At 40.1% G+C, this 15,561-nt stretch overlaps 1 protein-coding gene across 1 annotated transcript in view; it reads right to left on the bottom strand.

Moving 5' to 3' along the window:
- Positions 1–6,266: 6,266 nt before the first annotated feature.
- beat-IIb (beaten path IIb) overlaps positions 6,267–15,561 on the bottom strand; it is a 46,757-nt gene continuing 37,462 nt past the window's right edge. Inside the window, exons 3-7 of the mRNA XM_017139900.3 lie at positions 13,679–13,893; positions 13,482–13,617; positions 12,982–13,115; positions 7,342–7,618; positions 6,267–6,945 (exon numbers count right to left, since the gene is read on the bottom strand). Of these exons, the coding sequence (XP_016995389.2) occupies positions 6,800–6,945; positions 7,342–7,618; positions 12,982–13,115; positions 13,482–13,617; positions 13,679–13,893 (908 nt within the window). The 3' untranslated portion in view covers positions 6,267–6,799. The remainder of the gene's footprint in view (positions 6,946–7,341; positions 7,619–12,981; positions 13,116–13,481; positions 13,618–13,678; positions 13,894–15,561) is intronic.

Below are 15,561 nucleotides of genomic sequence, written 5' to 3'. Positions count from 1 at the left end.
GTTGAACTTCGGCTAAAGGTTAGCCGCCAAAGCAGCAGCAGCGAGAAAACAAGGCAAGAACAGGGACATTTTACCGAACCATGTACGTGTTTTGGCCCAAACCTGCGAGCCAAAGTCCTCGGCAATTGCCACGCATTACACTCGCTGCACTGCAGTTACTTTTGCGGAATGCTTAATTCATGCGTGCAACTGCGGTTGCAACGTTTATGATGTGGTTATGTTGCAGCTGCATTTGGGACGATGCCGCCGTTGCTTTTGCCGCCGCCACTCTGGATTCGGGATTCCGCTGCTGTCTTCGTCGGCGGCAGCGTGCTGGCATTGTTTGCTTGGCTGTCACACGGCGTATGCGTAATGAGCTTACGTACCTGCATGTCGTGCAGGTGTGTTGTCTGTGTTGCTATTGCTGCTGCTGTTGCTGTTGCTGGTGCTGCTGTGCGTGGGCATGTGCTCATGCCACAATTAGGCATTCTGACTGTGGAATTTGCGTCCAGAGCAGACAACTGTCGAGACTACGTGATGCTGGGATGCTGTCACACAGCCAAAAAAATTTTTTATGTTCCTATTCCAATTTCAAATAAATTGACGTTAAGGCAACAACCACATATAAGTAAAAAATCTGCAATAATTTTAATTTTAGTTTAGTTATTTCAATTCAATTTTATACATTTTTTTCTGTAATATAAAAAATATGCTGTAACAAAAATCAAATAAATAAAAATTTGTATATACATATATGTATTTTATTTATATTTGGAAATTACGAAATTAAAACTTTTAACAAAAATATTTCGGTTTCGGCCTTTCTGCTAATGATATAATATTTTCTTCTGTGCAACCGCTCGCTTCCGCCAGCAGGTGTGCAAATTGAAAGCTTTAAAAGGCTGCGGATCATCAGTTGTTGCAACTGCGACTGCAACTCGCTTGGCTCGCAGACCTTTGGTTTCGTTTGGATGACAGCTTTGCGTGCATTAACTGTCAACACTTGTCGTCGGACGATTGCGTTTCAACAATTATGACAAAGTGCCGGATGAAATTCAACTTTTGGTCGAACGGCCATGCGGATGCCATTATACACCAGTTAAATGATTTTCAGACGGGCTTCGACTTAAACAATACAGACATTTTTTCCAAAGTTTAAACTTGTGAGACAGTTTACTCGTTATCCATTTATATATCTCGTGAAATGTAAGTAAAAGCTTTACGGCCTATTATAAGCATTTATTTATTATTTAATTAAAAATGTAGATCAATATTAACGATGCCAACAGCTTAATTTATTTTTATAGACTGAAGAATATATATTTGCATGTTTATTAGGTCCATTGTATTTCAAATTTTACTATTTGGTATTTAAAGATCCCTAACTTCCAGTAATACATGCTTCTTGATGCTTAGTTCTGTCTTATCTGTCTTCACCACTGGTTGTTCATTTGTTGAACTGTTGATTATGGTCCATCTGCACCTCCATCTTCATTGCCATCGCAAAGGCTGGTCCCCCGGCGAGCTGGCCCACAAGTGCTTTTCCGTTTGACAGGTTGCTGATGGGCCGCAAGCCGAGTGAGTTTAAACGGCGCTTAAAGGCTGCGGCTTGTGCGGCAGCTGGGAATCGATCAGGGCAGCGTTTTTATCTGCGCATTTATGCTTGTTTAATTAAAGAGCCGCACTCATACATTCACGCACTGGCCACTGGGCGCGGGATGTAATTTAAAATTTGCATATAGCGAAATTAAATGCAAATTACTAGAGCAAATATATACACTGATATTTGTATGCTGCCAACGCAAACAAGCGACATAAATGCGCAATTTCGGTTTATTAAATTACATTTAATTTTTCCAAAACAACTTCGTAGTCGGTGTGTATTTAAGTATATATTCATTAGTTGTTTCTGATAGTTTGCATTTTCATTGAGCGAATTTATCGCCTATTTTTTTGTTTGCATGTTTCTTTTTTACTGGATAACAATTAAAATAAATTATGTTTGGTAATTAGCTGGCTGGCAATTTTTGGCATTGGAATTTATGTCGTGTAATTTCTTGTTCGGACCAGAATATTAATTAAATTTTTAGTTTTTGCCGGCAATGCTTATTAGCTATCATTTTAGTTCACCCATAATTAATTTCGCCTTTGTGTTGCCCCAGCAAATTGCAATTAAATTTCATTTCCACAGACTGAGGTGGTAACAGAAAAAAAGGAGAAAGGAATCCAGCGAAAATTGCGTGAAAATATCAAAATCAAATTGTGTGCGTAAATAAATTGAATTTTGATTGCCGTTCACCAGGTTTGTTGCTGCACTAACGAAGCTCCATTGTTGCCACGCCCACAAATCCGCTCCCTTCGCCCCCCAATAGCACAGTGAAAAAAACCCCAGTCAGTCACTCATCTAGGCTTTATTAATGACGATTTGTCAGCGGATTGCACGTAGAAGCGCCGAACAATATGCAATGCAAATTCGTGCGAAAATTTCATTTTCCCCAATTCAGTTGGTGGAATTACATAAAAAGCTCTCTTCCTCTCATATGTTTCTATTTAACAGTTAAGGGTCTTAGGTTAGCTCTGGGGGTTTGTGAAAAATATTCAAACTATATGAATTAAATATAGTTTGCACGTTAGTCGGTTATAACCAAATTCATATTTTAGAGCAAAAAATAATTAAAAATTAAGGTTTATATTTTTTAAGGGTTAGAATTACTTTTATTTAAATTAAACTCTAAAAACATTTTATTTGTAAGTACATTCTTTTTTAAGATGAAACATAAAACTGCTATTATTGTGGCCGCAACTGCCTCTATATATGTTCGATTTGAGGTCGAAAGTTGGAGCGTGCCGATGTTAATAAAATATTCATGGCATCAATCGGGTCCTGACACATGCCCTGGAATCAGACCACGACAATGGCTGGCCAAATTTATGCTAATGTATGGCCTAGCTGAATTACCAAAGCCGGGAGTGGTGCCCATAAGAATGGATTCGCGTATTAAAACTCCATTTCCATGTGCATAATCCTTAAATTGTGTCGTACAACAATTTGAAGGTTTTAGCCTTGCATTTGGAATGGAAATGGGAATGAAATCGCTGTGTTTTAAGCGCTAACGAAGCAATTGTGTGATAGCGACACTGAAAGAAAATTTAAAAAAAACAAGAGAGAACGCAATAGTCGGGTGCCCCGACTATCAGATACCCGTTACTCAGCTAAAGGGAGAGAGAAGAATATGAAGATAAAAACTTTGATCCGCCGTAACTTTTTAACAAATGGTCCGATTTAAAAAATTTCTTCTACATTTCGATAGGTATTGATAAACACAATAAAACTGCATTTTTACTTTTCCAAAATATTGAAATTTTTAAAATCGTATATAAGCGATTGTGGGCGTTAGAGGGGGCGTGGCACCCTTTTGAAACAAACTTGCGCTGCGTAGGAACTCCTAGAATCTGCATGCAAAATGTCAATCCTCTAGCTTTTATAGTTTCCGAGATCTCAGCGTTCATACAGACAGACAGACGGACAGACAGACGGACAGACGGACAGACGGACAGACGGACAGACGGACAGACGGACAGACGGACATGGCTAGATCGACTCGGCTAGTGATCCTGATCAAGAATATATATAGTTTATAGGGTCGGAAACGCTTCCTTCTACCTGTTACATACTTTTGCACGAATCTAATATACCCTTTTACTCTACGAGTAACGGGTATAAATAGGAGATGGTCCTGGTTGGCCTTTGACATATTCGTTAGGCATTAAAAGTCAAATTCAAATGGCCATGGTCAAATGCCATGAACCCGGCCAGACGAATCAAATTCGTTGGCCAATATGTCATTCCATGTGCTATTTCCCTGCTGCTCTCAGGCCCCCATATTTCCCCTATTTCCTCCGACATTCTTCTCCATTTTCCTCCTCCTATATCTCGAATGGCGAGTGGCTCCTGCTGTTGCTCCAGTGATTATGGCAATTCATTTGGTCAACCGGCCATGGCTCTTTCTGGGACCTGGGCCTCTGTTTGGTCTCCGTCGGTCTCCGTTGGCCATTCACTTTTATGGCTATATTGGCTGGCAGCTCGGACCGGCTATTTGGCAGGCTTCAATTAATTAATTGACCTGTAATGAGCTCCCCAGTCTGACACTGAGTGGGCACCGAGATCTCTGCATGGGGTACTGGAGTAAAAAAAATGGTTTCTTATGGGAATTCCAGGAAATTCGGTGTATGTTTTTAAATATTCAGCGAAATTTATAGTTAAAAAATTTATTAATAAATCTTTCAGCTAGCTAAAAAGTTTACTCGATATACCAAAAATTATATGTATTTAATTTTGTATTAACGCTTTCTTGGTAAACCTTTTTTCTAGAGCCCATAAATATTTCAAAATAATGTGCAGAATATTTCGATTTTTAGGAGCTGAACTGCCATTTGATCACCAACGGTCGAGTACTTAATTCTTTCCTCCATATATCTGGATTATGTTATCATGCCGATTGCCCTATAAAGCGTATCGCATAACAATACATCATGGCCACTTCCCCTCGCCTGTACCAATTTGGGCTTTAATGCTGTGGCATAAATCATTTTTTCGCAATTCGTTTCAATTGCATAAAAGTATTTCATGCACTGCCTTCTTTTGGCTGACTTTCAGTGTGTATAGTACATTTTTCCGGGGTGGTCCAGGGATCGGGGGGCGTGGCCAATGTGGCGGCCAGCGGAAGTGCCATCCCAGCCGCCGTTAACATGCAAGAAGCAAATGCATTTGCCATCTACCATCAGGCATTTACCCAGTACCCAGTGCCCAGGATCCAACACCCAGAAGCCAGAATCCAGAGCCCAATACCGAATACCCAATGGCCACGGAGCTCGCTTTTTGGCCCCCGGCCAGTTGAAAAGTAATGAAAAAATGCGTTTGCCAAAAAACCAACAGCAGCATTGCGAACAGCAAACTTTGTGGCCAAGTGGAGGAGCTGATTTCTGCCCACTTATGCAGGCATCGAGGCGAGCGAGTGTGCGGCAAATAAAAACCAGCTCCAAGGCGGGCACCGCAAAAGCGGAAACGGAAATCGGAAACTGTGCAACTGTAGAAGAAGAAGATCCAGCGGCAGCAGCAGCAGCGGGAAAGGCAAAAATAGGCGGCGCACAAGGACAACAGCAGGCGGGCCTGGGACGGCGATAAAAGTGTTGCAATTTATGGTCAGGCTAGATGGCGCCCGAAACTCGGTCCTCGCTTCGATTCCAGTATTCCAGCATCAGTTTAGGGATGTCGAGACCAGCTAGTTAAAACTAGCCAAATCGGTGAAAGCAATAATTAGTAGTTTCTAATTTATTTTTAAATTTTTAAATAAATTATGAAATTCTGTAGATAAGTAATTATTGCAGCTGACATCATTTAACAAAACCCTTTTTAAAGATTTTTTAATTTATTACACCACGTTAATATTGGCTCCCAAAAAAAGTAATTTTATACTCTAGTACTACTTCTAATTAAATTGTGAAAAAACATTTAATATATGTGTCACTCAACAATAATATCCAAGTTTTGTTATATTTAAAACCAACAAAATTTGAAGTTTCTTTTAGCTATAAAAAACCCAAACAGTCATTGCTTATCTCAGCCTTTTGGCCCCAGAAAGAGTTGGCGTCCGAGTCGCGACCAGCTTAAGTTTCTAGCTAATTGATTTTGCGATTTTATCTTTTAATGACTTTTTGGAAAAGTGCAGGACTAAATGGTGAGCTGCTGCCCTCTGTATATATTTGATTTTAATTGCATTATGTGGACTGTGGACTGCAGCAGTTTCTTAAGTGACGGCAGCCTAAAACTATGCCACACAATTTTTGCCACAACTCGCTGTGGCGTTTAAAACCGCGCACGAAACGCGTTTGGAATCGAATTTGTTTCAGTTGTCAGCGCAAAGTGATAAGAATAGGCAGGAAGTGTCGCTTCGCTATATTTTCTCCATTGAAAAAGCCATTAGAATGCAGCTGAGCTCGGCACTGTCATTTAATCTGCCAACGAACGAGTGTCCAAAAATCGAGGGGAAAACCTAAGAATCGTTTCTACACGAATTCCATTGATCAGAAAAAAAGAAGAAAAAAACTTCATTTTAGAAAAATATAAATAAATACCTTTAACTTTTCAATATTAATTGTATTGTTCCCTTTTTAAAAACCCCTACATTAACATGCCGAAAATAATTTAATTTTATGAAATTTATACTAAAATAAATATTAACCCATTAAGTTCCACATTAATAAATAGCCACACAAAGTTGATTATTACTGCTTGTTTATTCTGGTTTGAATGTTTTTTTTTGGTTTTGTCTTGACATTGGCATTTTTCAGTTGTTTACATTTTCTGTGGTTTTTTTAAATCGTTTCAACGATTTACACTTAAACATTAAGTTGATATTCGCTTGGGTTGAAGCTAAATGCAAATGAAACATTAATATTTTATCCAATATTTTATGCGTCATTAAATAATCCATTAATTAACAATTAGTCGCGTGTTTGTGTGTATGTGAGCGCGTGAGTGTGAGTGCGAGTTCATTTAAGTGTATCCGTTCACATCATTAAAGCAAATATTTACAGTTACATAGGGTTTACGTGAGGATGTGTGAGCTTAACCGGGAATCACACGGACATCTCATCTGCACTGGTGCGTGTGTGTGTGTATAATTTAAATTGCATTCGATATAGATAAATAATGCAGTTTACGGCCGGCAGCTCCCTAATTTCCATCGCTGTTCGATAAGCCATACACACTCGCCAAGTCCATCCAAGTCCGTGCATTCCGGCCGACTGACCCCCCGATTTAGCTACCAGTAATTAGTTGGGCCAACATGGTGACCAGGCAGACGGCCACGCCCCCCGCCGCCCCCCGCCATTCGCTGTGGGCCGAAGACGTGGCGAAATAGGTCTCCAAGAAGCTACGAAGTCCGGTTCCCGACGACAGCGTCACTGCAATGGCAAATCAGATGCATTTTTACAGAGAGAAATAATGGTAGTACTAAAGTTATGATTCTAGCAGAAATACCTCAAAAAGGTGTTTTTGAAAATTCTATATTTCTCTTCTTATAGTTTCCTTAAAAAATTTGCCAACAATTTATGAAGATTCGATTTTGAGTATTACAAAATTATCTGTTATAATAAATTAATTAAATTATTAAATTTTATTATATTATTATTAAATTATCTATATATATTATAAAAATGAAATTTAGCTTTCTAAGCCATTTCTAAATATTCAGAATGCTTTTATGGTTCTTTTTTAATTAGCTTTTAAGTAGTTATATCTCTGCCCATTTTTTCTTTCACTACTTCGAGGCGGTCGGCAGTTATGCTTTTGTGGCTTACCTCTTGCCGGCACCGGATCCTTTTGCGGTGCCCCCAAATCGATTTCCTTGGACTCCATATAGAGATCGCCAATTTGCGCCGTACAGCGCAGGACGAGTCTTCCTGGGCTAATCAGGTGAGCTGCGTTTGTGAGGGTCCGGCGGCTGTCATTACCATTTGCGAACTGGCCGCTGCGGCCGGTCCCAAAGTGAATCGCCTGCAGCTGCAGTTTCAGACTGAGCCGGGATGCAATCAGCTGGCCAACCGATAGAATGTACTGGGTATTTTCTGTGCCAACCTGTCGCAAAAAGGAAAATAAATATATAAAAAATTATTAAGACTTATGTATATTAAATATAAGAATTTTATAGAAACTCTTCTTTGTATAGATTGAGCGATTAAATCAATCGCTTAGCTTTAACCACAAAACGAATGGGGTTTTTGTCATTTTGAATACTAATCGAATGCCGCTACATAGACTAAAATATGCTTTAAATTATTCATGGCGTGCTTCCAACTGCAATTGCAGTTGCAACTGATTTTCTCTTCCGTTTCCGACGCCCTCACCCCTTTCCCTTTCGTCCTTTCACCCCTTAACCCCTCTGCAGTCACTCCTTTTTACACAAGTCCGAAAATAATGTTCCAACATGAAGGCAGAAAGGAGAAATAACAGCAGCAAAGGGAAAAATGAGGAAAAAAAGCACTAGAGTTTCGCATCGAGTTTTGTGCAACTGCATATGAATGGCAATTTGTCGTCTGTCTGTTTCTCCAACTCGCCCCCTTTTCTGTCTGTGTATATATGTGTGTGTGGGGTTAATACAAGCATGTTGCACTTGCGGCCATGGCTGCTTGCCAGTGACCAATCCTTTGACCAGTGCACTGAGAACAAATTTAGGTGAAGATATAAGACGAATTTTCAAAAATTTACTATTAAAAGGTGAATAAATATGATCTAAATAAGTGTTCGGTTGGTAAAAAAATGTTTCAATTCTAAAAATGTATCATCGAAAAAGAAAATTCGAGAACTTATTATTAGAACAGTATTTTAAAAACTGAATATATCTAGATCTAGCTCGAATTTAAGCCAAGTGCAGCTGAGGAGTGTGCTGAGCTTTTTGGGCTGGCCATGGAAAATGCATTGAGAGCTGCGAGGCAAGGAAACGGACACTGAAAGCGAACGAAACGAAACGAAACGAACGGACATGGGCATGTCATATTTTTGTTGTTGCTTGTGGCGAGTTGTTGGCCATGTTGTTGCTCTTGTTGTCGCTACTGTTGTTGTTGCTGCTGGCCATTGCCATTTAAAAACGAGTTTTCAATGTTACACACAACTATGGCAACAACAGAAACATCAAGAGACACTTATTCACTCATCCGCCTGGCTGGTTCGCTTTTTTTCGCCCCTCTCCAAAGTGTCCGGCATTTTGTTCGAGTGTATGCGAGTGTGTGACTGTGACTGTCCGTCTGAAGGCTGTTTGCCGTTGAAAACTGTTTATTTGATGCCTTTTGAGGAGCGCTGAAAATTTCATTTCCGCCATGACACCAACAGCAGCGCCTAAGCTTGACTGCTGATGTGTATATATTTAATGCTTACACGTATACGAGTATGCAGATATTTTCCATGCATATGCGACACTCCGGTGCGAGCTTTCCGCTTCATTTGCCTGAGTTCTTCTTTTGCTTCGCACACAATTTCCTTTTGGCGCGAAAAGAAAACTCTAAACTGCCGTGCAATGCTTTTAGTCGCAAATGGCGCATCGTCCATTGTTGCATTGCAAAAAAAAGAAAAAAGATGGCGGGAAATGCAGGCGCCATTTTGAAAACGCTCGTGCTGCCATTTCCGCTCTGCTGCATGTCCTGTTGCTGATTCATCCCCACCCCCGCAAAGTTCACATGACAACCTGAGCTAAGCCGGGGAAAAAGATGCGCCGGAAAACTTGCTGGCAATTTAAATACAATAAATATGCATTTCATTTCCACTTACAAACTCATTTGAGCGCCATTTACTTATGCATGTATTTTGGCCCCCTTCAAGACAAAAAGGTGTAAGATATTACGGGTTTTGCAGGAATTTGGGTCAGCTAAGGGGGTGCACTGGCGAAAAGGTTTGATTTAAAGTCCCATACAAGCTTTGATAAAATAATTAAAGTTCTCGAAATAACTAAATAGATGTTAAATTTAATTTTATATATCAAATTAAAATTTAATTGTTTTTGTCTATTTAGAAAAGTAACCTTATTGTGGAAAATATTTTAAGTGCTATGCTAATTTATGATGCATGTTTCAGAGATTTTAAAAATATTTTTTTTAGTTTTTTTTTTTTTTAATTAAAAATTAAAAATATTTTTGCTATGAACTTTCTTATATTTTGCTCTTATTTTTTCCTGTGCAAGGGCTCTCAAGGATCTCTTCACCTTCATTTCCCCACCACTCGCCCACAACATTAAAAGCAAAAGCGCTTTATTGCCGAGCGCTCGCTGGCTTTTTGTTGTTGGTCGCCTTTTAACCCTTTTTACGAACAGCACAGCACAGAAAAGCATCTCGCCCAAACACATACTCCCCCATTTTGTTTTGGGTTTTGTGCGTTTTTTGGCTTATCCTTTTTATTTTATTTGAATTTTATTTTTATTTTTATGCTGGCAGCGGAAAAGCCCAGACGCAGCGACATAAAAAGTCATTTTCAGTTTGCCCTGCCGCACTCTCTGCCTCTCTATCTATCCCTTTCTCTTTCCTTTGGCCCTTCTCCGTCTCTTTCTGGTGCTATGTGCTATCTCGCTCTGCCGATTTAATGCCGCGTAATTTACGAGACACTCTTAAGAAGCCAAGCGCTTTAATTAAGCATGTGGCTGAGGCAGCGACCCGAAAGTGAAAATACCCTCATATTTCTTGTGATTTACCTTTATGGCATCGAGAACCCTCAACCTTCGGCCCCTGGGCAATTAAATGAGCATTTGGCATTTGCTGGCCTACACATTTTCGGCCCGGCAAATTGTTTTCAAACAAGAAAGTTTGTTTGCGTTTGTGTTTTGGGCTGCTGCTATCTGGGCAACTCTATTTTGATGGCTTGGCAATTAATATCGTCTTGATAATTTCTGCCTAGATGGGATTATGTAAATTGTGTGGAAAATACAGACCCAGCAATATATTTCCGATCTTAGTACTAACAATGCGAAGTTGCATTTAATATGTTCCCCAAATTAGTTGTGTTATTTTCACTTAAATATTTCTGCCTTTAATTTGGTCCCTTGGTCTTTTATCGATTCCTTCTAGACAGGGGCATCCATTAATCATGGGTAAGCCAAGCTTTAATTATGTCCTTAGTTTTCTGTGCTCAATAAATAATTTATCAAAAATCGATGGCCGCACAAATCCGCACGTCTAATGGTCAGTCTTGGGCCCTAATCTCAACTAATTCCCTCGAATCACCCACATAAAAGAAACACGGGTGAAAGCAAAAAAAAGACCAACACATTGGGAGCTACTTTTCCATTAATATGACAGAAACTTTTTAACAAATTATGTGAGTCGTTAAAGTTTTTTCGCCCCTCTAACGCAGTGGGTCACACACATGTGGATACATACGTATAGTATCTATCGTCGAGCAGCGCTTTAATCTCGAACTCAACACGTGCTGGGTCAATGCTTTCAGCTCGGAATTATTTATGGCATTGTTTTGTGTGACAGAGCATTATCCCTGGCCTTCTATCTAATTTAAAGAGCGAGAACAGCTCCAGCGGGCAGATCATAATTCAATATCAAAAAGGCATCTACTGCTCGGGCATATGAAACTAAATTGCACGGCCATTGCCACCGGAATGGATATGCCATCCTTCTGCTATCCGCTTGTTGTTTTCTCTGGCAACATAAACACGGTGTGCAGAGAAAGAAATATTCTAGTACTTCGAGGTTTCATCAGTCATAATTTTATATTTTAAGGCACCTTATATTTTAGCTGCCATTACTAGCGATTTAGGTGTCTCGTTTACCATACCTCGATTTTTTACGGAACCCACACCAAATTGGAATATACCAAATTAATGACCGATTCTTGTGAATTTTTCCCCCGTGTAGGTATAAAATTTTATGTGACAGACGGGGAGACGAGGCCCTACTATTCGCAATCCTCAAACGCAGCGGCGTACTTTTGTCTCGGCTTTTGTCATTAGTTGGCTGCGAAGAAGTCTAGATAAAATGTTAAACGGCCTGCATGTGAGTTCTGGTAGCATGTGTGTGCGCGAGTCCCGAAAAGTAGACTACAGCCGACAGATATAAAACGACAGGATAAGACACACATACACAGAGTCTGGGAAAATAGAAAAGACAGAAACAAAGCAGACGGACAGAGGAGGACACGTTATGTCTGATGATGTGGGTAGACATAATATAAAAATTTATGAAGCGTTTAATAAGTTTTCTTCTTGGCTCTTTTTTTGTGTTGTTGGTCCCTTTGCCCGCACCCTGGGAAATCGTAGAAAAGTTGAATTCGTTCAGCGGGCGTGTCAACTGAAAATTTGTTCATCTCGTAAATTCATTTAAAAACCGTTGGCCATTGTCCTTTGTCCTTTGGCCATTTTGTCCACTGGCCCGTCCGGCAATTTCGTTTTTGCCACAAGTTGAACGTAATTTATTTTATGTCTCGGCTATGATTAATAACATTTCGGGCCAAAAGGAAGCAGAAAAGGATTTCGGGGCTAGGTCAAAGAATTGGGATCTGGCATGGCTTTAAAACGATTGCCAGAAGCATTTCTTTGTTGATTTATGCAACTGATTAGCGGCGCTCGCAGAATTGATGCAGAAAAGGAAGCGCCCTCGGATGACTAATGATGTTGGGGCCTCATATCGTGGGCATATGTATTAGACGTTAGCGGTTATAAATATAGCAAAATGTTCCATTAAGGGTTCGTACTTCTAAGTACTCGGTGAATAGAATATTTTAGAGCATTATAAAATGACCTACTTATGATAAAATATACAATTAATAAAATGTAACGAAAATCTGTTTCTTAATCTTTCTTTGGTACTACAATTTTGAACCTAGCTGTTTAAGTATATATGCAGATGACTTGTTTGCTGAGCCTCTCCTTCTCCTTCACATCGTTATGATAAATGACAAAAAGGGAAAATCGCAGAATCAAATCAAAACCCATGCATACAACCCTTTTTTGCTTTATTGACTTCATTTTGCCCATAGGGGTATTTTCTCCACCCTGCGGTTTCTTGTTTGGGCTTCGACTTGAAATTTTTAATTAAGTAGGTAAGATGAGAGTCCCTGAATTTCAGTCGCTCGGCTCTGATTAAATTACACAATATTCATAAATAAAGAACAAATTTTGTGAGGCACGTCGCCCTGGATTAAGCGAAAGCCACACATGTTCCCAAAACGGAGTGGTGGGTGCCATTATAAAGGATTTACGATGCCGTTAGGCAAGTCAAAGCTGTTTAATTAGGCAAATCCCCCACGCACTTGGCCCAAACATCTTGGCGCAGCCAGACATTAATTAACAATCAATGCGCGGCATGATGTAAGACATTTTAATTGCCGATTGTAAAGCGTTTTGCCCCCAGGTCTTGGGAATTTACAGAGGTCATATCCTTCGCATCCTGACACGTTATCTTACTTTATTCGGCTTACTTGATAAATTGAATTATTATGTTACTTACAGGAATATTATTAATGCTAAAACGAAGGTCAGCTTTAGGGCGAGATCCCATGGTGCTGCAGTTGGCACGCAAAATATCGCCGGGTTCATAACGCGTGTGTTCCGCAAAGAGGCTGGGACGCTTTTCCGGTAGTTCTGAAAGCGTTAAATATAAAAAATATGAGAAATAAATTTGAGGTTCAGTGTAAAGTTAATTTAAGTACCGATTCTAGTATTTTCTAGTATCCAGCATTCTTAATATTTTTGTATTCAATAACAAACCCATCTGCCCTTTAAATCACTATTTCCCCAAGTTCACAAGTGTTTATTCAGGACCTGGGTGGTCTCTTAATTGCTGCCAGTGGAGCGACAAGGGCGCAGCTTTGCCCATTGTTCGCCGCACTTTCGAGTCACGCCTTTGCCTGCGACTAATGAGACAGGATCTGTTTGTCATTGTCAGATGCCCCGTGAGTTCCCGTCAGATACTCAGATGCTCAAATGCTCAGAGCGGCAGATACTCACCCACAACCTGCAGCTGGGCGTAGGCGGTGGCGGTGGAATAGAGCGGTGCATCCGCCGTGACCTCGCAGCTGAATGTTCCGGTCAGGCCGAAGCTGACGTTGCGGATGAGCACCATGGTTGCATTGGAGGCGTTCTCCTGTGGGGAAAATTCCAAAATACAGACAATGAGCCAGAACTTCGCAAGGACAGCAACTTACGTCCACTCGGATGCCGGGAAACTGAAAGACCTTGGTGTGCGGATACTCGCCCGGTGTGTAGCGGTAGAACTCCATCTGGCCGCGGTAGAACTTAATGGAATACAGGGGCGCCTCCTCCAGTTGGTAGTCGCACCGCAGGGCCACCGATTGACCCTTTCGCACCGCCGGTGGCTCCACCAGCAGATTCACGTCACGCAGCGCCGCCTGCCCGAAATCTGAAGAGGAAAATGAAATTTATTCCAGTGGATGCGGTGTCATAAAAGTTGAGGCTTAAGTGCACAGTGAGAAAAGCATTATTAACAAATTCTGTGAAAAATATCAATCCAATAGAAGCAAATGTGAATCACTGGCTATCTTATTCCATTCATATTTTTGCAATTAAGTTAAATTACAAGATCATCTTGAAAATTCAGAAAAAAATTCATTCGAGTTAAGAAATTTTCAGAGTGTACAATAGAGGGCTCCGCCTATATGGCTCAATTTTAAGGGGAGATTTGTCGGCCCCTTTGTTATTTTAAAAGCCTTCTGCCCTGGCTCAACACACACGCATTTGCATAGCCGTCCAGGAGCGTGGAGCAATATTGAATCTGGCGACAGTGGCTGCGCCGTCATCGTCATCTCCATCATCATCGTGGTCCTTTTCTTGGCTCTCGCACATAAAGCCCATGGGATTAAGAGTTGCAGCCGCTGAAAGTGCAGCATACTCTTGGGCGCTTAAAGCCTGGAAAACAACGAACCCATCTTCATCAGTGCTGGCAGCTTCATATTGTGTTTATCGTTAAATATTGGCAAGCACAAATAGTCAACAAACTATAATGATTTAATAATACAGGCCAACACATTAGAATTTCAATGTTTTCCTCGAGTTAAAGTCCCACAAAAAACTATTTTCTATTTTCCTTGGTAAAAATATGTCTTACAAAATATTTAAAGTTGTAGTTGTGAGGTATTAATGGAATGTTTTTTTTTACTACTAATCGATTGTTTTTTGAACATTTAAATTTTGTTTGAAAGGATATTTATAAGAATATTTTATAAAATTTTTCATATTTGAATAGAAAAGAAAATATTGAAAATAGTATAATTCCGATTGAAAATTTGTTGACCTGTTAAACTATTTTGACAGTGTCCGATTTTAAAAGAGCTGCTTTTGCTTTCAGCACTGATCTTCATCGCTCGGTCGTTTTCCACTCCCGTTTTCCCATTTCCCATTTTCCATCTCCATTCCCATCATCGTCATCGTTGTCGATGATGGCAGCAGGCAGCCGGCAAGGCAAAGTTGACTGACTACATCAAAAAGCAATTTTCCATTTGTTTTACAATATGCCCGACCCCCGATCCCGCCGCTTATCCTCGGCACCCACATGCACCCACACATGCTCAGACAGGCACACACACAGACACAGCCATATGACTTCAACGTGTGTGTTTGCGTTGAGAGTGTGTTTGGCTTTCCATAAACTCGCAAATCGTTTAAGCCGCCTTACGAGAAGTTGTAAACCTCTTTGCTGCCATTTTTTTGCCCCAGCTCCTGGTTGCCCTGCCCTCGCACTGCTATTTTTCCGCCTGTGCTTTGTTTCAAATAGAAATCGTGATAGCAACGCAGCATAATCAATGCCCATGCACTGAAAGAAACAAGAACATCAAAGGCAAGGAAAAGGCCTTGCAAAATAAAATACAAAAATTAAAGGCTGATGAACCAGATAAAACATTTAAAAACCAATATAAAATAAAACAAAAAAAAAAATTAAATACTTCTTGTTGAGGAATTTTATAAATATAATTCGTAGCAATGTTTTTAAGATCCATAACTAATCGAAGAAATACAACATAAATTCGGATTTGATTTCCAATTTAGGTGTCCTTTTCTTGCACTGCCCCCA

This window comes from Drosophila takahashii, chromosome 3R, assembly GCF_030179915.1.
Source record: "Drosophila takahashii strain IR98-3 E-12201 chromosome 3R, DtakHiC1v2, whole genome shotgun sequence".
NCBI classification, from domain to species: Eukaryota; Metazoa; Arthropoda; class Insecta; order Diptera; family Drosophilidae; genus Drosophila; species Drosophila takahashii.
Note: the sequence above shows the minus strand (reverse complement) of the source record. Positions and strands in the feature narration are given on the sequence as shown.